Source organism: Mixophyes fleayi, chromosome 5 (genome assembly GCF_038048845.1).
Source record: "Mixophyes fleayi isolate aMixFle1 chromosome 5, aMixFle1.hap1, whole genome shotgun sequence".
In the NCBI taxonomy this organism is placed as follows: Eukaryota; Metazoa; Chordata; class Amphibia; order Anura; family Limnodynastidae; genus Mixophyes; species Mixophyes fleayi.
The window spans coordinates 169918871-169942502 of record NC_134406.1 but is presented as its reverse complement, the minus strand read 5'-3'; the positions used below and the strand labels follow the sequence as shown (position 1 = coordinate 169942502).

The window sequence follows — 23632 nt, the reverse complement described above, 5'->3', positions numbered from 1 at the left end:
TTAAAAAGTCCAGGGAAAAAGGGAGTGTCAACAACAGTCAGACGGAGGGCATCCATATAAACGTTACCCTTGGAATTCACTCATTCTGTAATGGGTGGCACTATATTCAGTGTTGTGGAACTATGTTGTTCAGTTCTCCTCATTAAACTTTTTTTTTTGTTCCTGACAGCAGAGGTAGTTTCTCTGCCGCCTCGGCAAGGGGATGACATCTCTATAAATATATTTCTGAAAATAGTTTTCCTCCACCATTGTAGCGGTCTATTTTATAAATGTAGTCCAGAGTATGAAAGAGTTATGATAGCTATTATGTTTATAGTTTTTAAATAGGATACCGGAAATTAGTGTGAACCTGAAACTTGAAAGTCAATGTAGATCTTAAAAAGGTAACATACAACCAGCAAAATATTGGGCTTGTGCCCTTCACTACATCACACCACCAACATTAACACATGAGACTGCTAAAACTGTGGATTCTTCACTTTGCAAAACACATGTAGGAATAATTCAGTAGTTTAGTTTTTTTCTTCTTTTTTTTTTTTAATTTTAAAGGCACAAAACAATAAATGACAAAACTTGCCAGGACAGTATTAAGTATGTTAAGAAAAATTAGTTTTATTTTAGCCAATTTCACAGCTGAATATTTTAGAAAACTTTACAGACTGTACACTTTATATTTTTTTTCTATAGAACAAAAAGCGCAGGTCAAATGAATGCAAATGTTGTATTAACCCAAGCTATAGACAGATTTACATGTGGAGCAGCTCTCCAACAAGAATGGGAGATGGTCAGTTTGAAGTAAAAATGTAAAAACTGTACAAAAATAAGATTGATTACTTTTCTTCATACATTCAACTAATTTGCAAGCACAGATATCTTCGTATTAACAGGAATATATCTGCAGTCACAAATCAATTATTCACTCCAGAAGGGAATGGCACATTGCATATATTTACAGGACAGACTTGTTGTCTACACTATACATATAAAAGTAAAATATATTTGCAATTTATATAGTGTATTGATAAAAAAAGCAAGAATTGAATAGCACACTCCTAACGAAAAAGGTAGTTTTGGGTGGGTATTTTGCAATTTAATAGTGTACCAAAATTAACTTATTAAATAAAATATATTCTAGTCAAACCTAAAATTTATACATGTATGAACATAAAATTATTTTTGGTGTAATACATTACCTGCAAACAACTATGAAGATTCACCCAGGAACTAAAAAGTTATATAAAATTGCCTCTGAAGAGTGAATGAACCTCAACCTTAAACATAATATAAATCAGTGACTTGTTAATACTGCATCACATAAAGAAAAATATATCTTGACAGTGGTTTCTTCACGCTAACTTAAAATGAACTACACATGTTCCTGACAGTATATGAAGACTTTTTTTTCTTACATTTTATTAGCATGTCCTGAGAACACACACGCACACACACTTTTTTGGGGGTGGAGAGTTGAGTTTGTTAAAATGCATCCGTAAACAGTTATAGTCCTGTGGGAATTGTTTTCTGAAGTCTTTAAAAAAACAAAAAAAACAAAAAAAAACAACATAGTTCATGTCTGAGGTATTTTACCTTCTTATGAAACAAAGTATTGCCTCAGTCCTACCTCAGGGGGTAATGAAAGCAAGGGGCTTGCTGCTACCCGTTTTCATTTTAAATATACATTTATATATTTATTTATATATTATGAACAAAAAAAATTTGCATTTTCCAGACTTCCCTGTCACACATACAGTTTTTCATTGTTCTCTTCTTGGTGCATGACGTGGATTGCTAAGAATACAAAAGAACACTCTATGCCTTGTGACTGCCTGGGAACAATTGATGGCAGGCTTTAGTTGATATTTGTTTAAAAAAAAAAAAAAAAAAAAAGAACCCCCCCAAAATATTTAAATAATCTAGGGCACCAAATAGGAAGATGTCCCTTTAAGTGTTTCAAGGCTACTTCATAAAACAAGCAATGCGACTTTTTTTTTTTTTTTAGAACTCATCAATTTTTCTTTGCAAGTATTTCAACATAGAGTCCATTCCTTGAGCAGATCCCCAGATCTTCTTAAGTACTTCACACTCTCTTTCATTTGTCTGTTCCAACTCTCCCCTCATTACATTCCGAACTAAAGCTTTAGATTCTTCAAGTACCTAATAAAATAAACAAAATGAAATACATTTTTGCAATTCATCCAAAATCCGCTAAATATTCAAGTATACACAAAAGTATCAATTCAACGTACTACTGGATTGCAGGTCACAAGTTCTTTTATGCGAACCATAACTTCTTGTGTGAATGTTCCAGGCCAAAACACCTGAGAAACTAGGCCTTTTGCACAGGCTTCTTGTGCAGTCAACTTTCTTCCACTGAGTAGCATCTCGTTTGCCTAAAATATACAGAGCGAAATAAAAACATTTGCAATGCACATTGTAATTATAGACACAGTTAAGTCACTGTAACCTGCAAAGAGGAAAACACAAACTGATGCTAGAAATTGCTTTAATAGGGACACCATCACTATACAATTGAAAAATACATATAAACCTTTCAAAATTGAACACAGAGCCAATTTTTGTATGTATACGCTCATTTAAGCTAAATTCTACACTTGGGGGTAAATGTATCAAGCTGCAAGTTTCCGGTGGGTTTGAAAAGTGGAGATGTTGCCTATAGCTACCAATCAGATTCTAGCTATCATTTTGTAGAATGTACAAAATAAATGAAAAGAATCTGATTAGGTGCTATAGGCAACATCTCCACTTTCAAAACTTCCAGAAACTAGCAGCTTGATACATTTACCCCCTGGTGATCTAGTTCTTTTATTAGAATACATACACAGTTGCTTATTTAGCTTATTAGCGGTCTATTTTCTAAACCTCTAATACAGTTATAACACTGAAATGACTAAACCTACACAAGTCTGTAATCTAAGACAGAACACAATTTGAAATTAATGTGTCTTTATTAGAAACAATATTGTATGATGATTTCAAATACAGGAAATTAATTTATTTTGACAATTATGTACAGCATGTTACTTTACAGTTGCTTACATATAAATAAATAAAACATTTCCTGAGAATTATATTCAGCACACTCAGGGCATAGTTCATAGGGCAATTGCATATGCAGCTGTGCCACGCTTAATGTATGTTTTTTTTATGTAGTTATGTTTTGTTACTGAACAAAAACCGTTTTACTATCAGGGATTTACGCCAAAACAGGATCTCAAGAGGTTGCACAAATTTTTCACAGTTTCTTGCTGGAATATCGTTGCTGTGAGAAATTGTTTTATGTTTTACGTTACCTCTACACATTTAATATTTTTGACAGACTTTGTTTTCTTTTGAAATAATAGTATATATGCTTTTTTATTTTCAACAGTAGCTGGAAATTATAATACATGATCCGCTTTCTCTTTGTGTACAAATGACAATTTGGTTGTCAAGGAGGACAGTAAGCAGTGCAGTTGGGAACCTCTGCTATGCATCTGTGCCAGTGGCAAATGGTAATGAAGCAGTAGGATGCCAAAAACATGAATGGACTGTGAGGAGTTTAGTTCCCACCCTAATAAGTAAAATGGAAAGTTATAGTAAAGAAAACAAAAATACAGATATAGTAACCCTGGCATTTTACGTGTTTTCAGGAAGTGAGCGGCTAATAAATATTAGTATAAAAACAAAACAAACATAAACGTAATGAGCTTTACTGATACATTTAGAGTCTATAAAACATTAAAATTCCCTCCAGACAATTAGTTCATGTTTGGACGTACGTCCACTTGCGTGGTGTAACTTGCATGAAATACCTCTGCGTGCTCAGAATCAGACATTTTGCCAATGAATGAAATTGCATGCAATTTATGCCTGCACGCAAATGATTCTTACCACAGACTATGATTTGAGAGGTGGAGCGAGAGAGGGAAGGTGTGGACTAACATGGGCAATGTAGAGTAAGAGTGTGCAGAGGGGGCACTCTGATGCAGATTATTTATATTCTGGGTTTCTCACAAGTACGTCTGGTTTCCGCTGTATCATTTGCACCTATTACATGGCAGTCTTTGTGTTAAAAACTACATGTGTAGGTGCAACTAGCTAGCACTAAACATATATATTCAACTAAAATAGGCTATAAAAACAGTGTATATACAGTACGCATTGAAAGAATCTTCTTTTATGTGATGAATATAAAAAAAAAAAATCCATATTTATATAAATGAATAAACTGTTAATAGTTGTTCATTTATTTTAGAATAGAATATTTTCTGTATGACATTATATTGTATATACACTCGTGCATTAAATGAATTCTGTTCTGTCTGTCTACGTAAGGCAAGCACAGTTTAGGCAGAGCATCTTGTGATCCGCTTCGATTTGAATACGGTCACAACTACACTCAAGATCTGTACAACATTAATATAGGTATATATATATATATATACCCCTTTGATGAAAGATATTAAGATATTGGATATTGTGTGTATCCTTAACAAAATTGCTAAGTGCTAATAACTGTGATCTTATCAGTCCTTAGCTTTGTAAGGCTCTGGAAATGTTCTTTAAGATAGTGGCCAATAGGAAACCCGATCTGAATGGTAACTTTTTTTTTTCTTTTGAAAGGTAGCTCTTATTTATATCCATTTTAGGTTTCAACAAAGACATAATAGTAGAAATAATAAATTACTAATCTCTAACTTTTTCACGCCACTACTCTGCATGTTGCCATACCATATACAGATAGAAGGATAAAAAAAGAAACATTCTTCCATTGTAAGTGGAGTGTCTTATAAACTTAAGGCTTGGTTCAACTGGTTCTATACCTATTAGCCTTGTGGCACATATCTGATCCCAAGCATTTACAGAAAAAATTAAAATGTATATGTACATACTGCGCTCATTATCTCACACAGAGGTGTGTCTCAAATTTCTATTTGAGTGTGGGGGAAAAAATGCTTTTCTTTGTTCAGAGCAAGAAAACGCTCTTCAAACTCTATTTTATTGTGGATTGGCAGAGAAATTTGATGGAATAACATCCATAAAATTATGAAATGCAATTGACTGACGGTTCTGTATTATCTGAAACATTGTAAGCATGATTCTTATGGGAGTTTGAAGGATACGGGTGAAAAGCTTACATATTTCAGACCTCACAGTGGAAAGAAGGGAAAAAGGGAGTGTGTCTTTAGAGGGACTTTGTGTGGTTCTACTGATATATGTGGGACATATTGCACTATGGAAGTGTTTTAGTGAGTTTGGATTTTAGGTTCAAAGAATTTGACAGAACCATTTAAGAGAGTTTTCTTGCTCTGTGTGAGACAGTGAGCGCTGTATGTACGTATACATTTTTATTTTTTATGTATATGTTTATGTTTAAGGGGTAGTGGGCCCTTTGTATACGGACGAGGCTGCACATTGAATAAAGCGCCACATCAATCTGTTTATTTACATTTTGACAAATGCAAGCACTTGCTAACCACAGGTCAAACGTAATCACAATGGCAGTGCCTAAAAGGGTTGTATCTTCACAATATTATCTTTCTTTCATGGAGGCAAGTACATTTTATTACCAAACTAATGCGACTTTCTCCTTATGCGCTTGTTCACACCCATGTACTCACTTCTGCTAACGGATGGTCATATATTTCTTTCAACAAAAACACTATTAGCACAAGCTTTGAAATCAAAACAACCAACACTGCTATGGAAAATAATATATAGGATACAATATTGCCATGAGAGGAGAAAAACATCTTTTACTATTTGTGGACACATAAATAAACTAAAAATTTTAGGAACTATGAGAAAGATTTGATACAAAATATTAAATATATAAAATAATTTATTTTGTTCCTTAGATTTAAGAAACTCAATTAAAATTAATCAACAAAAGGAAATATATGTATACAATAACTTCGATTGTTTAATTTGAAACTCAATATATGTTTAATACTATACATATAATAATATAAAGGCACATACAATAGCTCAAGCATTTTATATCATGTTCAATTTCGCTTTAACAAATATGCATAAAAACCACTTTACCACTTTAAGGTTAGACAATATTCTAATTAACCTCAGGTACAAATGATAAAATACATCTAAAAAAATATGCTAAACGACACTAAAACAGAATTTGCTAAAGTTTTAACAATGATAATTCACTTTTTTCCAGTCAAATCTATGCACATGAAAAGTTTAATGTACTACATACTAAGCAAGCTTTGGGGATTGCAAGGTCACATTTTGCAAAAGTAAAAAAAAAAAGGGGCAAAATTCAACTTACCGATGCAAGTCCCATTATTTTAGGAAACAACAATGATGAACAACCATCTGGGCTCTGTCCAAAAGTAGTGTATGGTGTTTGAAACCAAGCTTTCTCATTTGCCCAGATAACATCACAAAGAGGCAATATGGATGCTCCAAGTCCAATTGCAGGTCCATTTACAGCTACGATAATTGGTTTCTTGAATTGAATAAAAGTATTCACAAACATCCTAAAGCGTAAATACATAGATTTATATTATTGCTATTGCCTAATATCCAGTATTGAAAGATAGTATGTCAACATGGTTTTAATAGCATATGTAGTAAGAAACTGATGTGAATGTTGCTAAAAAGGAGAGAAAAATGGATAGTCCTAACAATGTTAAAAAATGAGATTACAGACTAGAGGGAATCATGTCAATGTACTTTGTCAAATAATAAATGTAGCATATGTATTTTCTCAAATTAAAAATATGCAGTTGTCTTTTCACAATTGTAAAGTTCATTGCAGAAAGTAAAATCAATTGATTTCAATGCATGAAACCAACATGGAAAATGGCATTTTCACCAATTTCCCCTACATAATGTCCATAAAATATATACAACATACAGTTAACATGAAAAACAAAAATGTGGCAATTTGTATGGTCATTGAAGAGGAAAATAGTTCCAATATAAAGGTGATTATTATGGAAATTTACAGTTTCTATATTAACCAATTACATTTAGGTTGAACCATTGTTCACACCTAGTAATGTGGGATGGACATAACAGAATCATACATACCTAATTGCATCAGCCATTTTGGTGCTTTCCCTTTTGCGATCATCTGTCAAACGTCTTATAAAATAAATAAAATCAAGGCCACAGCAAAACACACTCCCAACTGCACTGAAAAGAACCAGCTTGCTGTCATCTGCAGCTGCTGTAGCTAGTGCACCCTGGACTTCCTTCATTACCTAAACAAAATGAAAGGAGAGAATGGTAAATTTACAGGAATTGATAAATCCTACAGACACAATGTGACAGCTACTGAGACTTGTTATCTGCAAGCTCCAAGAAGTCAGGGAATGGTGCAGGCACTTATAGTGTTCATTTCTGGATAAATGTAAGATTTTCTTTAAGGGGGGTTTTCCACTTTAAAAACACCCTCTTCTCCATACTAGCACTTATGTAGGGGTTTATTACCTGGTATGTCCAGTTTGCCCCACTACTTATGATCTGTTGGACAGCTGTGGTAATGCTCACCCACCAACTACAAGTATTGGTTTAAATAAAAAAAATACAAATGTTAATTTACAATGAAAACCAATTTAATATTATTGACCCTAAATGCAAGAAGGCAAACTGTATATGTATAAAAACATCACAAAAAATTAAAATGTTGCAAACTAAATTTTAGTTCTAAAGTGGGACATCGTGCATACTGTATTTGGTAAAGACATTTATAAGACATACCATCAATAATATTTTAGTGTATATTAAAAATTTAAAAATATATAAACACCACATTATTCTAAGTTGTCTGAAAATGCTAACAGTTCTAACACATCCTTGTATCAAAATCACAATAACTGGACACTTGGTAAATTAAAATTAGTGTTACACATGCAAATACAACAGAAAGGGAATACGCTAAAATGTAATTGTTATTCTCTCTTCTGCTTCTCTGATGAAATGATTGTAATTATTTACAATACAGTTTCGATTACATAACATACATATACATAAGAAACCAAATGCCATGTCAAAGTATATATGTTAGAGGGACAGCATTATATATATATATTTATTTTATATGTATTTCAAACATAATCGTATATAATGCATAGCAATCTTCATAATAATTTTAATTGCTAGTTGAACATTTATACTAATAAGGCTGTTGCTTTTAGTTTTCAACTGTTGCATCTCTCCCCCACGGTCAATGGTCAGTAAACTTGCAAGAATTCTCACTAATTAAGTGTTCAAAATAGCATAATTAACCTGACCCATGCTATTTCATGGAGGATAAGGGGTGTGTTATTTTATTCCCTTGAAGGGCATTTGTTGAGCATTAAAACAAAACATTGGAGATCAGTTGGTAGAATTAAGAATACATTTTTCTTAAGCAATTTTGGTTTTCTTCAAAGTTTGTTTTTTTCAGACTTCGTCCATCTTAATTATAACTAAAATGTTACTTTATAAACCACATAAATATTATATATTTTCCCAAGGCAATTTTATTTTATGGAAATCTGGAGGGGAAAACATCATTCCAAAGAAATATTAAAAAAAAATCTATATATAAAAATTTAAAACTAGATCTCTGTCCATCCAAAATGTGTGGCATCACTTATCTGTAAAATAGTTATCTAGAGAGTTTTAAAAATTAAAGAAAAAAAGAAAGATTTCTGCAATTCAGTGGTGTGGTCATGTACACAGACACGATCACCAAGTGTTTCTTCCTACGGTTACTATGCTACACATCTAAAATGAGGGGTATGAAATATCAATATGTTAAAAGATTGGGATAATTTTAAAAATATATAAATTGTCACCAAATGATGTAAAACTCCTCATCTGTAAAACACTAATATAAGAGTTCCTGTTAAGAAAGGTTAAGGTATAAAGATGAAAGAACGTCTGCACCGAAGTTAAAGATAATGACAAGCCTGTCTACACAGTGTTTAAATTGAGAATGTAAAGCATCCAAATGCAATGTTACCAAGAGTGTCATACAGTTTCCCTCTGGTCTAAAGGGAAAATTAACATTTCCAATGTATCCTCTCTTTTTGTTTTGTCATTTCTAGTTGATGTACCTAATAGCATTCTGTAACTATGACATTTTTAGACATAGGAAGTTGCAAATAATTATACTTGTACAAGTTGGTATAGAGTATTATATCTCCAGCTCTATGTATGCAAATATACTGGTTCTGCACAGTTGGCCAAAGGCAACATATGAAGAATGACTGTACCATTTCTTAGGAAAGGATTAAATCACAAATCACTTTGTTTTGTGTGACAATGGTGTTTTAGTTATAACAAAGGAGTCTAGATACCTTCTGCCTTAAAGTTTGCAATGTATTTAGATAACAGTAAATATTTTGAGAACATAGAAATGGATGAGTAGCCATTATATTGAAAACGCTTTACAAGACGCATTTTATGGTGAATTGACAGTATTAGAAAATAAAAAAAACACTACAGGTCGCCTTATTTACAGCTTGCTTATTAACCACTTTAAATAGGAAGTTAATGTAATATTAGAAACAAATAAGGCAACATTTTTCAATACTGGTGGAGGGTGGCAAAGAGAGGAATTTGGGCAACAAAAATGTTTTGCAAAGGTAATGAACCGCTCCGAAATTAAAAGTAATGATGTCCCCTTTTTCATTATATATTCTAATGTTAAATTACACAGTTTGGGCATCAGACAAAGTAGACATGCACAAACCACAACTTTAAAATAAATTCAGTTATGTTAAAAGTCTGCTATTGCACTTTAATAATTTATCAATGAAACTGACCTCTGGATTCAGTGAATTATTCTCGGATGATTTTGTGGAAAGTAAAATGTGTGTGAATCCATCCTGTTTTCGCACAACAATGTCTCTGTATCGGTAAGCACTTTCAGTTTGTCTTACACTGAATCGTAGCCTTTTATCAAAAGATTGGTCTCTTCGCTCATCAATAAACCTCCGCTTGCCTGTTACTCCTGCAACTGATGTCTGTATATTGCTGGTACCATTTGCAGTTAATGCCTGCATGAATGTAGACGTGCCTGCAAATAGTTAAAAATGTTATACTTTGGTTATGTTTCAGTAAGATGGTTTCAAAAGTTTACCATTTGTATTGCATATGTCCCATGTGTAGACCTGGGAAAATGGCTGAAGCCAGGTAAAGCATTTGCATTCCTAACTTACTTCATAATTTTTCTAACTTATTATTTCATAATAGCAGTCATGTGAGCTTGCATGTAAGAACAGTTGCATTCAGGGTCATTGTGAGAATCAAAGGCCTTCCTAGCTAATAGTAGTCACTACACAAGTTTAAAGGTATTGCTTGCACTGTAGGAGAATTTGGGATGTTATGTTGCCTTATTTCTAAGGGGCTACCCAAGGGAACAAATATTCATCTACCAAATCAAACACTGTCCTAGTTTAGTGTAGCTGTCAATGTTTTAAAATAATTTCCAGAGAAATATTACTGCTGGTCATGTGAATGTAAACCAGTCATGCAAAGCCCTATCGAAATCAGTAGTGGCAAACACACTCTTTCCAAGGGCCTCGCATTATAGAAAGCATTAGATTACATTATGAGATCACAGCACCCCATACAAACCAAACACTAGGTCAGTGATAGGCAAACTTTTTCAGGAGCGGGCCAAATAAAAAAGAAGAATTTTAGGCGGGCCAATATAATTTATTAAAAAACTCAAATATCGAAATATATAACACAAATTTTTTGAATGGGACGGGAGGGTGTTATATTGCGGTGTTACCGCTATAAGTGCAGCGATCGTACAGACACAGAACTTATTTCAGCAGGTTGTTGCAGATCCGTCTTTCTGGTGAGCCACTAACTGACAACACAGCAGCCAATCGAAATCCGCCTTAGTATATGGCCCAGCCCATCTCTTCTCACATGACTTTCAGCCATTAGGGGGTGGGCAGGTATTTGAGTGATTGACATACTAAGTGTCCTTTTAGGAAGGAGGATGAAGTGTAATGAAGGAAATAGCTGGGAAGGCATAAAAATGAAGGTTCTGACACACAGGGTCGGCCCTAATAATTTTATGCATATTTTAATGAAATTTTTTAAAATATTGGCGGGCCGGATAGAACCTTTAAGTGGGCCGGATCTGGCCCGCGGGCCATAGTTTGCCCATCACTGCACTAGGTTAACCCATGGATAGCTTGTCAAGGTGTTAAGAAGACATCCCAATCTAATCACAGAGTAGAAATATTGGTAAAGTAGCGCTAATAGACAGTTAAGTATGAACAAATGATGTAATTTTAAATAAAGCACAGATTAGGAAAAAAAAAAAAATTCCCATAGATTCCTAAAAGTCTTGTTGGTGAATCCTAAGGAGAAATTACAACAGAGTAATAACTGGGAAATAAATCATATAAACTCTAGAGTTTTTTCCCCCCCAATCTGTGCCTTATTTAAAATTGCTTATTTATTCTTATTGTTTTTGTTTGTTATATTGTCTGATTGCTTTTGTGATGTACCTTGTGACATGCATTTTTGTTACATCTTCAGTGACATTTTGAAGTAAACCAATTTTCATTTTAGATTGGGTCACATATTATATGCATCATTTGTTCATACTTAACTGTCTATTAGCGCTGGTTCACCAATATTTCTATATATCCAAAACAAGTTGGGATCACCTTGTATAGTTGAATCTAGCAGCTTTGACAGGACACAACTATATCTATCTGGTCAGTGCGCATATCATTTTTTCTATTCTAATCACAGAGAAGCTTACCACATACACTGATGGGCTGATGAAGAATCACCCAAGTCTGCATAGCTGCATATGCATGTGCCCACTTTCTGGGCATGCGCAAAGTGATTTAACCCAAGATACACTACACAAACTGGCATACGTCCCACTCTGCATGAGCCCGTGTGACCACACTACAGTCACTATGATCTTAACATTACTAGAAAGAGGACCAAAGAGGGTATCTTATAAGGAGTGCCATATGTAACCCCTGAGAGTTGCTGATTACCCAGCAATGGTTTAAATGATCCTTGGTGAACTATAATAGTAGGTTTTAGGGCAATGGACATATTGGGAAAAATGGGAATATATTGTTGCAAGTGAGCGACTTCCTATGCGCTTTTACAAGTTACAAATATTTTCATATGAATGCACAATGCAAAACAGGGCTAAACAAACAGGTCATCAGTCAGAATTTGTAATGTAAACTAGGTCTAAAAGAGAAAAAAAAATGATGTGGCTAACTAATATCAAGCAGTGCCTTTAGATATGTAACAAACTATACCTTAATGTGTAGAGTTGGTACTTTTCAAGCATCCATATAATATACAACCAATTGTCTTGGTTCCTCTTAAAAGGTGTGTGTAATGTTATCATATGTATGTGTGTGTGTATATATATATATATATATATATATATATATATATATATATATATATATATATATATATTATATATATATATATATATATATATGTATATTTTATCACAGAATCTCATTTACATATAGTTCACAGACAGACATTATTTTGTCAGTTTACCCAGAGTGCACTGAATCGATTTGCCAAGTCTGGACTTGTCACTTACTATTTTTGTTTCTAGAAATACTCACTACTAAATCGAATATAGTCTACCCAATTGATTACTTTGATATTCACTGTCATTTAAAAAAAATTGCAATCTTGTTTAATTAAGATGAATGACAATCATGCTTTAACATCTCCTATATTCACCAGACATTTCTCACTCCCTCCTCACTTACCTGAGGAAGCAGGCTGAGGTCTGAGTACAATGTTGTATCCATTGGCTGGAGAAGTATTTAATTTAAGCCTAACCTTACTGTATTTTACATGCTTGATCATGTGTTATATATATTTTGTTTACATTTTAAATATTAACAAATTGAACCTTAATAAAATAAGATTTCACTGGATTTTATGTCTTTTCCATAAAATTTTATATAAAAAAAAACAACTTTTTTTTTTTGCTTGTTAAGCCTTTGATTGAAAGATGAACTACAATTAACAAACGGACAATGGTGTAATAAATGTCCAAAGGAAAACTGTTCCTTAGTACAGTATTATCACCATTTATTTATATAGCGCTGTACAGAGAATCTCACTCACATTGTAAGCCCCAATGGGGCAGGGACTATCTAAATTCCCTAACAAACACACACAGACTAGGGTCAATTTGCTAACAGCCAGTTAATCTACCAGTATGTTTTTAGAACGTGGGAGGAAACCGGAGCACCCGGAGGAAACCCACACAAACACGAGGAGAACATACAAACTCCTCACAGATAAGGCTATGATCGGGAATTGAACTCATGACCCCAGTGTTGTGAGACAGAAACTGTGCTAACCAATAAGCCACCGTGCTGCCTCAGTATTGGATTGTCTATTGCTCTCTCAAGGATGCACATACACTATATGTGTATTTGCTTTCATTTCTGGGGCACACAACCTAGGAAAAGTAGCCAAACCAGAAAACACAGTGGACTTGACATTTGACCAACCACACATTATATCCAGCTTTGCTTTTCCCAACCGCCACCGACGGACATGTTTCCGCATACTTGCAAAATTGTATATATTAACATTAATATTTTAATATTACTTTTATTATTTAAATAAAACAAATGTTAATTGACTTTCTTCTGCTATAGCCATCCTAGATATAATTCCCCATGCAAAGCAGAGAGAAAGAAATCTTTCCTCCAACGGGGGCTACTGCCACGGTGCCCATTTGATATACAGAGCTTTTCTCCGGTTGATAATAGAGCCCTCAGTGATTTTCAGCCTGGCTTCAGAAAACACCATTGAGAAATTTCATAAGGTTGTGTTTGTTCAAAAAGCTAATTCACAAATATTTCAATAGTGTTTTATAAAAATATATTTAGTAAGGTTAAGACAAAATAAATCATTTAAAATTTTCATACAACAAATACATTTTTGTCAGGAGAACTACTGTTATTAGACAAATTCACAAAACGTAATGCAGAGGTGTGTTTGATCACTCCGACTTTGAAGATTATTTTTTAAATTTTCACGGTTTTGACTAAAAACCGTAGTGAGATGGGGCTTAATTAGGTTAGAGATCACATGGGGTCTGATCTTTTATAAGGAGGGTGTGTCTCTAACTGTGGTGGACAGGAATTTTGAAATGACCTGTGTTACTGTTTGATCATGCACAGACTTCTAGCATGGTAACTTTTGTTTTGATGCCAATAAATACCAGCCAAGTCTGAATTTAAACCTTAAAAGTGGACCATTTGCCCATTAATACCGCTCAAAGCTGCTCAGCCTAGCTGGAAAGGAGCTAAAATCCCACGCCGCATTATAATATTGTCATTTACAAATTTTTGCTACTGCCAAGTTTGTGTATTCTACTTCCGTTATCTAGGTTTCATGAATGCACAAATATTATATAGCAATTTGTCCTGATATTGACCAACATTTACTAATAATTTATATCACCTGAAACATGTTGACATATGCTGCAAACATGTTGTGGACTACTTTACATCATAAAAGAACCAATATACTACAGTGTGGTCTGCAATGGCACAACATCATTACTCAAGTGTTACCCTTTAACAGAACTTTGGATATCTTTAACCCACATTAACTCAATTAAACAAACATACTTTCAAATTCAGACTTCAGTACATTTATATAAAACTCTGTAATTAAGCATAAGGTGAAAATAAAACAATTCTAATATTTACTTAAAACACATACATTTCTGTAAACCTACACCAATGCTTCCCAATAGTGGAATTATGAAAAACCAAAGGCCACATAGGTCCAGGAATAGGAAGACAATTGCAAGCGCTGCACGCTGCCCTCTAGCTTTCACTGGTGGTTTGTAACAAAGTACAATTTTCTTTTAAAATTCCATCTTATTTTATATGCAATTACTTAGTCAGTTGTTGCACTAAAACTCTTATTGGCTGTCAGAATGCAGGAGGGATAGACAACTGCACAATAGAATAAGCTGCTGTGAGGAGCATCAGATTAGAGGAAGGTAAAAGTGCACTGTACAAATGGGGAGAGTGAGCCTTTGAGGTTCAACAAGAAGACATGGATAGCTCTGCTTTTAAGACTAACCACAAGATTTTGGCTGTGCGTGTATTATATTTACCATCGGAATATGCCTCAACTTTGTATACTTAGCAGCCGCACCTTATATTAAAAGAATGAAACAGCTGAAAGTTCGTCTCTGTCAGCACAATGTTTCTCGTACTGCATCGTTAATGACTCCGAAAAAGCACTACACCATTTAAGTAAAAAAACTAGTCAGAATAGTCAGAAGCGCAGACCTGTTTTTAACAAAGAATTTTCATTTTTGCAGTGAACTCTGGGGATTCCATTGCCTGTCATGAATGCAGCTGTATCTCATTGTAAAATACTTAACAGCAGCTCAGCTTTATGTGGGATTGCTACTTTAAGAGATTATACTATTGTGAAATATTTTGACTTTTTAAACGTTCAAGTAATTAAGGAGTTGTATTAAAAGTTAACTAGCACACGCCACCTCAAATAATGTCTTAAGCTTTATCACAGCAATGTTTACTTCTGCGCTACTGTATCACAAAGAATCAGGATCAATTACTCGTAATTGCCAGTCACCTTGGAAATGAATAGAATTCACTAGAAAATGATAGACAGATTCTGAAATACAGCAATAAAGTCCTAAAGTGACCACTGTAGTATATTTCTACCGTAGTAACGGTAAAAGTGCACAGCCACAATGTTCTGACTAACTTTGCGACTAATTGAATTCCCCCCTTATAGTTTGTACCAAGGTGACACATGCTGATGCTGCCCATGAAGTGGGTATCATTGAATCAGATGTATGCGTAAACACACATGTACCCTTATTATGGAATGGTCACATGCAGCCACCACAGTATCGGTTAGAAGGTGGTGATTGGCAGCAGCAAGCCGCAGATCTCTATTGAATGAAATTATGTCCATTGTAAGGGAAGCGGCAAGCTTTCCCATTATTAAACAGACTTGAACCTTGCCTAACTAATTGTACCACACTGGGCTCCCGTGTAAGATCCAGAAATAAGAGAAAATTTGTAGTGTCCAGAGCAGACATGGCTGGAGCCACTGGTTAATCAACGAGGGGAATTGTTATATTGTATATAAGAACTGTGCCACCCAAAAAGTTAACACTTAAAAGGAAATAAACCATTCAGTAGCATTGCAATCTACTATAAAGAGTGGTGATGTTAACATGTTAACCTTTACTAATTGCAAAGCCTTAAATAAACAGTGCAATGTACTTATCACCCATACTAGTTAAAATAGCGCCTGTTAATAACAATGTATTAATCCAGTTGAGGATTGCATTAACCAATCTGAATTGATTGATTATCCTGGCATTATAGCTAAATTTTAACTGTAAATGGTCTACAGACCTAAGGGTATCTGCAACTTTGTGTGGGTGACAGGGTCAAAGCTTTAACTATTACGTTTTATGACTAGATGGTCAGATTTTTTTAAACATTTTTTTTTTTATAACAGATGATCCGAGTTGGAAAGGATACACGTGGATCAGTTTCCTGGCATTCTACTTTTTACACAGCACATACCTTACCCAGAAAATGTACCATTTACCAGTAATATATCCAGAAATATTTACAAAGTTAATATAACTAACATTATCACCATGATTCACTACCTATAAAAAAAACAAAACAAATGTATGCATATGACAAATTGTACCTTAAAATGTACAGCCAGTAATCTAGCCTTTAAATTGCAATTTAAAGGCTATGTTCTTCTCTTCTTCAATTTTTTCCCCATTCCTTGTCCTCTTCTAGATTACGTCTTAATTCTTACTTTTCTTTACACCAATTAATGGAGCTTTAGGATACAGCTGATTTAAGGAATGGGATGGGGTGTAGCCCACTCAGATTTAGGCAAACTGTTTGAAATTTAGTCACAGGTATTCCTAGAAGGCAATGTGTCTACCCGCAGTTAAATGGATAACATTTTATGGTGGAGCTTTCAATGTCTCTAGGATTTTCATAGGAGAAGGCATACCATATTAACAAAGCTTGTTTGAACAATCAGTGCCTGTGACTTAAGTAAGGCGAGGTCTATCAAACAGCTTATAATAGTTTGTAGAGCTTAGTTTCAGTGTGAAGTGGAATGCAATAGCCTGCCATGGTACCGTTTCAGGTCAAAGAGCCTGCAAAACACGCTCTAGAAGTTTGTCACTTGGACTAGGACAGGGGTCTTTTTTGTAACTGTTTCATAACAGTGACAACCATTTACCAAACTACTGTGTCTTAAAGACAATGTGTAACTGTGCCTATTTATACTCATTCCACAACAAATTAAAAGTATTCTTATTCACAAGCTGTGAAAAGATCTCCACTAACACCAAGCCTGAGAATGAAAGTGATGTGGCTGGTCACAAATCTCCGGGGAATAGGCAATATGGCAGTTTATACTCATTAACAAATTCAACCAGGAATCTACATATAACTTGCGCACATACAGATGCACATAAAAAAAACAAAAACATATTGAATATAATATATATTTAATATAATATATTGAAAATATATTTACACAAGACAAAATCTTGCTTCAGTAAAGGCTCATTTTTACTTTATTTGCCCCATAATTATCTGAATACTTACAATTATGAACGTGAGGGGGAGCTGCAATATTGTCAAGGTAATATAATGGATAGCAGTACAATGAATGACCAATTATTTTAGAAAATATGCATATAAAACAATTTACTTATAAAAACTGAAGCTTATATTTTCATTTATCTCAGGAGGAGATAAGAAAACCGAACACCTGGTTATCTATACAACAGAATACCCTATATAGATCAAGGAATGGATGCAAATGGCAGCAATTTGATTAGACATAACATATTACTAAACAATAAAAACAGTATATTAATCACACTCATACTATAAAAAAAAATGTGACAGACAAATATTTTTATTTGGCTAAACTATCTTCAACATAAATAAAATAAATCAAAGAAAAAACAAAGGCCAATGCAAGTTAAGCACAGAATTATATCAGAGCACATAAAATGACTCTCTTATACCGATCTGCTTTTTGTGCCTTTCATTAGGTTAAAAAAAAAAAAAACACATGAAAAAGTACATTAAAATTGTGAAAAACCAAGAGTAAATTATACAGTTTTCACCACTGCATTCTAAAATTTTAAAGCCATGCTTAACATTTTAGAACACATCATAAACTATTTCAAATTGGCTAACATGCACTACCATTACAGTAGATTGAAAGCGCATAGAAAATGCTATTAGCCATATTTTTGTGTTTCAAGGTATTAAGCTGTGTCAGTGAACAAAATATAGGATGCAATAGGCAACCAAGTGCACTGCATCTTTGCAGTCAAGCCAATAGCAACCTTTATTTCTCAATGTTTATAACAACTTAATCGTTCTTTAATGTTACACATAGGATTGGCATGGGATCAAAACTGTATATCTGAATAAGCATTTAACTATTTTATGGCAATTATTATCCAGAATATTTAAAGCACCAACATTTTACATAACACTATACAATCTCTAACAGATACACAGACTTTACAAACTAAAAACAATATGATACAAAATTGTAAAGAGGGTCCTACGCAGAGTTTAGAAACGAACAGGGAACGCATGTAGTGGAGGGTGAGCTAAGAGAATTCATAGTAAGTTTATTTGGTCAGAGTCATTTTCAAGAGGTCCAGTGTGTCTGGATCACATATAAATAACTTATGGTATGAATTTATTTAAAGGATATAGCGCGGGGCGCTTTTTTATATAAATGCACTTATTTTTAATATTGTGTATATTTTGAGATAGGAAATCGTTATTTCTGAGACCAGGGTAGAAAATGTGTTTTTTCTGTTTAGCCTCTCTATAGGAAATGCATTATGTCTGATGTATATATCTGATAGAATGAGCCTTTGTTTACAAAGCCTTTGGTGTATTGTGATGTGGGGAAGTGGCTAGTTTTGGGTTTTTGTTGTTCTGTGGGAATGTGTATTCAGCGACTGTCTGAAGAAGGTATTCATGTCAGACCTTTTGACTTGCTAGTATGTATCCTGCCTCTGAAATGAGACAGGATATGACAGCAAGGTTTTTAAGAATTTCATAGCAAAGTGTAAATATTATTGGCTTTGCAATGCATGTAAATACATGTTTGTGTAAACAGTTTATATCTGGATGCTAAAAATAACCTGTGTCTAAATTGTATAAAAGGCACTAGCTTGTATTGGAAACTTGTTCTTCTGATTTTAACTTCTGACCTGATCACTGGTACCTCCAAACTGTGTGATAGCAAATAAACATCTTGCTTCAAAGACCTGCTTGGAAACATCTTCAATATTGCTGTATTCTGGTGACCTGCAGATTAGACCCTAAATCTAATCCGTTCTCTGGCTGTCTCTAAAGTTTGGACCCAAGCTTTCCGGTACTACCACTCTGCCTGCTACCCATGCAACCCTGGTCAGTGTGATAGGCCAGGGGGGATCCATCCACAGCTTCCCTGATCCATAGTAAGAGGTCAGGAGTATCAGCCCAGGTACACCAGCAACGAGATACGCTAGCAGCGTCAGTTACCCAGAAGAAACCTGGTTCTGGATGTCGGTATAGGAGTCCAGTGGTGACAGCCTTTATTAGCCCCTCCTACTGCGGCAAGAGGGCGCATTTGGAATAACAAAAGGTAACGGTGGCAAAGTAAGCCCAGCCGGTTCCCAGCAACAACAGACAGGGTGGCATAGGCGGTCCATCCTGTCACATCCAGTACATAGGGGACTTTTTAATGTACTTGAGGAAAGCATACAGGATTGGAGAAGCTGCACTAGAATATTACATAAATACACCATTGTGACATATAGACTAATAATGGCAAACATATTAAACATGTTCACAAAAGTAAATCTAAAATGTACTCCTAGCAAGTCTAAAATCAATAATTAAGTGCTGATGTCTACTTTCAAATGCATTAAAATAATAACGCGATTCATTATTTTGTTCAAATTAGAGCTTTGATTTTTAGGTGTATTTACAGAAAGGCAAAATCTACACTTTGCACTTCAAGAGGGATATTCAATTCAAAACGATGTGCTGCGGAGTGCCTCTGGAACAGTCCACGAAGACACTTTGTGGCAATGTTTCTCCGCTCATTTATCTTTGCAAATCGAAGGATTGCGCAGAAAAATGAGGGGAGATACCTTAACCGTAATAGGTGGCAATGTGCACAGCCTGACATGGTGGTGATGTCCGGCAGCACGCTGCTTTAAATTGAATCACTCCCAAAGAAATGGTTCATCAGCACATATCACATCACTCACTTTGACAATGTGTAATTTCATGTAAACTTAAAAAAAGTCAAAAATACATCTAAAATATTGTACAGCCCTGCTTTTAATTAAAAAGTATTGATAATGGATCAATTACATTTTTTGAAATGTGCTGTCCTTCAACTAAAAGAATACTGCTATATACATATGTAAAACAAACTACAAAGAAAACATCTAACCAAATCATCTACTGCTTTACAAATAAGAAGTTGTGTAACCAGACATTAAACATTCTTATATGACACCATCTACAAAAATAGAAATACTGTCAGAATGACTTGCTTGTAACAAGGTGTGGTGTGATGTAATGTAGCGTCACAAGCATGACATCATTGTGGTTTATATAAAGTATGCTGGCATGAGCATATCAATCAATATAAAACCAGGGTTGCTTTGTTTTTAATAATAACAAATAAGGATATGTTTTGTTGGCCCCATGTTAAATTGGAAAACTTTCAAGCTAGAATGCCAAAGGTAGTATTAGGGCGTGGAAGGTACATTACAGCACCTCTTCCACAAATAGCTAGCATTACATGCAGCAGATTGTTACTTGTTATTTCATTTAGTTATTGTCACTTCCTGGGGCAGATTGTTTAACTCTGAATCAGCAAGAAAATGGCGGAAATAAGCTGCAACTTACCTTTTCCATTTACTGCTAAAGCTGATGTTGCGGTAATTGTCAATGGTAGCTGAATTTGTGGGGCTAGTGATGGTGGTCTTGGTCTGCTTCCCATTCGAGCCCTCTCTGCACCAGGTCCCAGTAAAGCACCAACTGGCTTCTCAGCAGTTACCTCAGGAGCAACAGAATCCTGCTCCTGTTCAATATGATTTAGCTTTTCTCCAGTTTCATTCTGAAATCCATCTACTGAACTCCTGTTTTTCATTGGACTTTTAGGTACAAGTATTTTAATACCCGTTCTAGAAAGGTCCATATTTTTCCTTACTGGAATTACTTGAGAAGGACTTTTGCGTAATTTTGGACTAGTAGAAAGTGGTGTATTTTTTGATTCACTGTCCTTACTAAAAGTCAATGATTTTGGAGACGTTCTTGAAAAAGAACTATTGGTTGACCTGGAGATTTGTTTTCTGGCATTAATGGGAGATGTCCGATTTGCTTTTGCTATTGTGTTGTTGTCTTTTGGCTTTTCATTGTGTCTTCTGTTGAATTCATGAATATATTCTTCACAGTTTACTAAATGTTGTTCTGGTTCCCAGGTATCATCACCATTATCGTATCCTTTCCAATGCACCAGATACTCAATTTTACCTTTTTTATTTTTCCTCTTGTCAACAATTCTTTCTACCTGGATATGAAAAAATAGAATACATTAAGGATCCATTTATAAAAATGCATGAGCATAATAACCTCATGTTACAAATAATACAACCAATAAAAAAGGAGCATGCCCTTCTGTGGCTGGATCATTTACAGTGGGTGAAATAAGTATTGAACACATCAATATTTTTCTCAGTAAATATATATTTAATGTGGCTATTGTAATGAAATTTATACCAAATGTCAGCAACAACCCTTGCAATCCCACACATGCAAAGATATCAAACCATAGATGTCCATAATTTAAGTTTTGTGTAATGATGCGAAATGACACAGGGAAAAAGTATTGAACAAGTTTCTTGAAATGTATTTAATACTGTGTACAAAAGCCTTTGTTGGTAATGACAGCTTTAAGATGCCTCCTGTATGGAGAAACTAGTCGCATGCATTGCTCAAGTGTGCTGTTGCCCCATTCGTCAATGCAAAAAGTCTTCAAATCTTGAAAGTTCTGTGGGCTTCTTCTATGAACTCTGATCGTTAGTTCTTTCCATAGATTTTCAATTGGATTCAAGACAGGTGATTGGCTGGGCATTTTCTAGCAGCTTTTTCTTTCTCTTAAACCAATTGAGAGTGTCCTTGGTTGTGTGTTTGGGATCATTGCCTTGCTGAAATGTCCACCCTCGTTTCATCTTCAACATCCTGGTAGATGGCAGCAGAATTTTTTCAAGAATGTCTCCGTACATTTTTGCCATTCATCCTTCCTTTAATTATATGCAGTATGTTCCCACCTCCAAACTTCACTCTTTTTATGGTGTTTCGGGAGTGATGTGCAGTGCCATTTCTCCTCCAAACATGGCGTGTATTAAGGACTCAAAGAGTTCGATTTTGCTCTCATTTGCCTAAACTATATTCTCCCAGTATTTTCCACGCTGTTTACAAATGTTGTACAGCAAACTTTAAAACGAGCTTCAACATGTTTTTTCTTCAGCAAAGGAGTCTTGCGTGGTGAGCATGCACACAGGCCATGGCGGTTGACCGCATTACTTATTGTTTTCTTTTAAACAATTGTACCTGCTAATTCAAGGTTTTTCTGAAGCTCTCCACAAGTGGTCCTTGGTTGTTGGACAATTCCACCGATAATTTCACTTCTCTGTCAGAAATCTTGCGATGTGCACCTGGTCGTGGCCAATTTATGGTGAAATGATGTTCTTTCCATTTCCAGATTATGGTCCCAACAGTACTCACTGGACCATTCAGCAGTTTAGAGATTCTTCTGTAACCAATGCCATCAGTATGTTTTGCAACAAAAAAGGTAGCGAAGGTCTTGAGAGCTCTTTGCTTTTACCCATCATTTAGATGTTTCTTGTGTGACACCTTCCTAATGAGACACCTTTTTATAGGCCATCAGTTGTGGCTTAGCCAACTGGCAGGATTGCCTTCCAATTACTGATAGATTTCAGCTGAGTGTCTTGGCTTTCCATGCCTTTTTGCACCTCCCTTTCTTCACGTGTTCAATACTTTTTCCCTGTGTCATTTCACATTACTACACACAATTTATATTATGGACATCTATGGTTTGATTTTTTTTGCATGAGTGGATTGCAAGGGTTGTTGCTGACATTTGATGTACATTTCATTACAAAAGCCACATTAAATATATTTTTACTGAGAAAAATGTTAGTGTTTAATACTTATTTCACCCGCTGTATAAATTTTAGTTAAATTAACAGCGCAGTGGGCCAATTTATATAATTACAAATGTAACAATTTTTGTATTGGCATGTATTTTCTATGGAAATGTATTTATTTCTGAGACAGTATGTCACAAGTTGGTTTTATAACTTCTCTAGAGGAAATCCCAATTAGGCATGTGTGGAGGAAGTGTGTTTCTACAACAGGTAATCTCATTTTAATTAGACCTTTTAATCTCAGTGACCAATATGTCTTTTTAACCTGAAAAACACAGGAGGGGGTAATTAGACTTGCTGTCAGATTTCATATAATTC

At 34.7% G+C, this 23632-nt stretch overlaps 1 protein-coding gene across 2 annotated transcripts in view; it reads right to left on the bottom strand.

The window, feature by feature from the left end:
• Nucleotides 1-592: 592 nt before the first annotated feature.
• The window catches only part of CDYL (chromodomain Y like), a 56263-nt gene continuing 33223 nt past the window's right edge, over nt 593-23632 (bottom strand). Inside the window, exons 2-7 of one of the 2 annotated variants that reach the window (XM_075213010.1) lie at nt 20991-21654; nt 9783-10036; nt 7057-7229; nt 6290-6500; nt 2247-2390; nt 593-2154 (exon numbers count right to left, since the gene is read on the bottom strand). In XM_075213010.1, coding sequence (XP_075069111.1) covers nt 1996-2154; nt 2247-2390; nt 6290-6500; nt 7057-7229; nt 9783-10036; nt 20991-21654 — 1605 coding nt within the window. In that variant the 3' untranslated portion in view covers nt 593-1995. The remainder of the gene's footprint in view (nt 2155-2246; nt 2391-6289; nt 6501-7056; nt 7230-9782; nt 10037-20990; nt 21655-23632) is intronic. The other variant, XM_075213011.1, reaches the window with a different exon arrangement.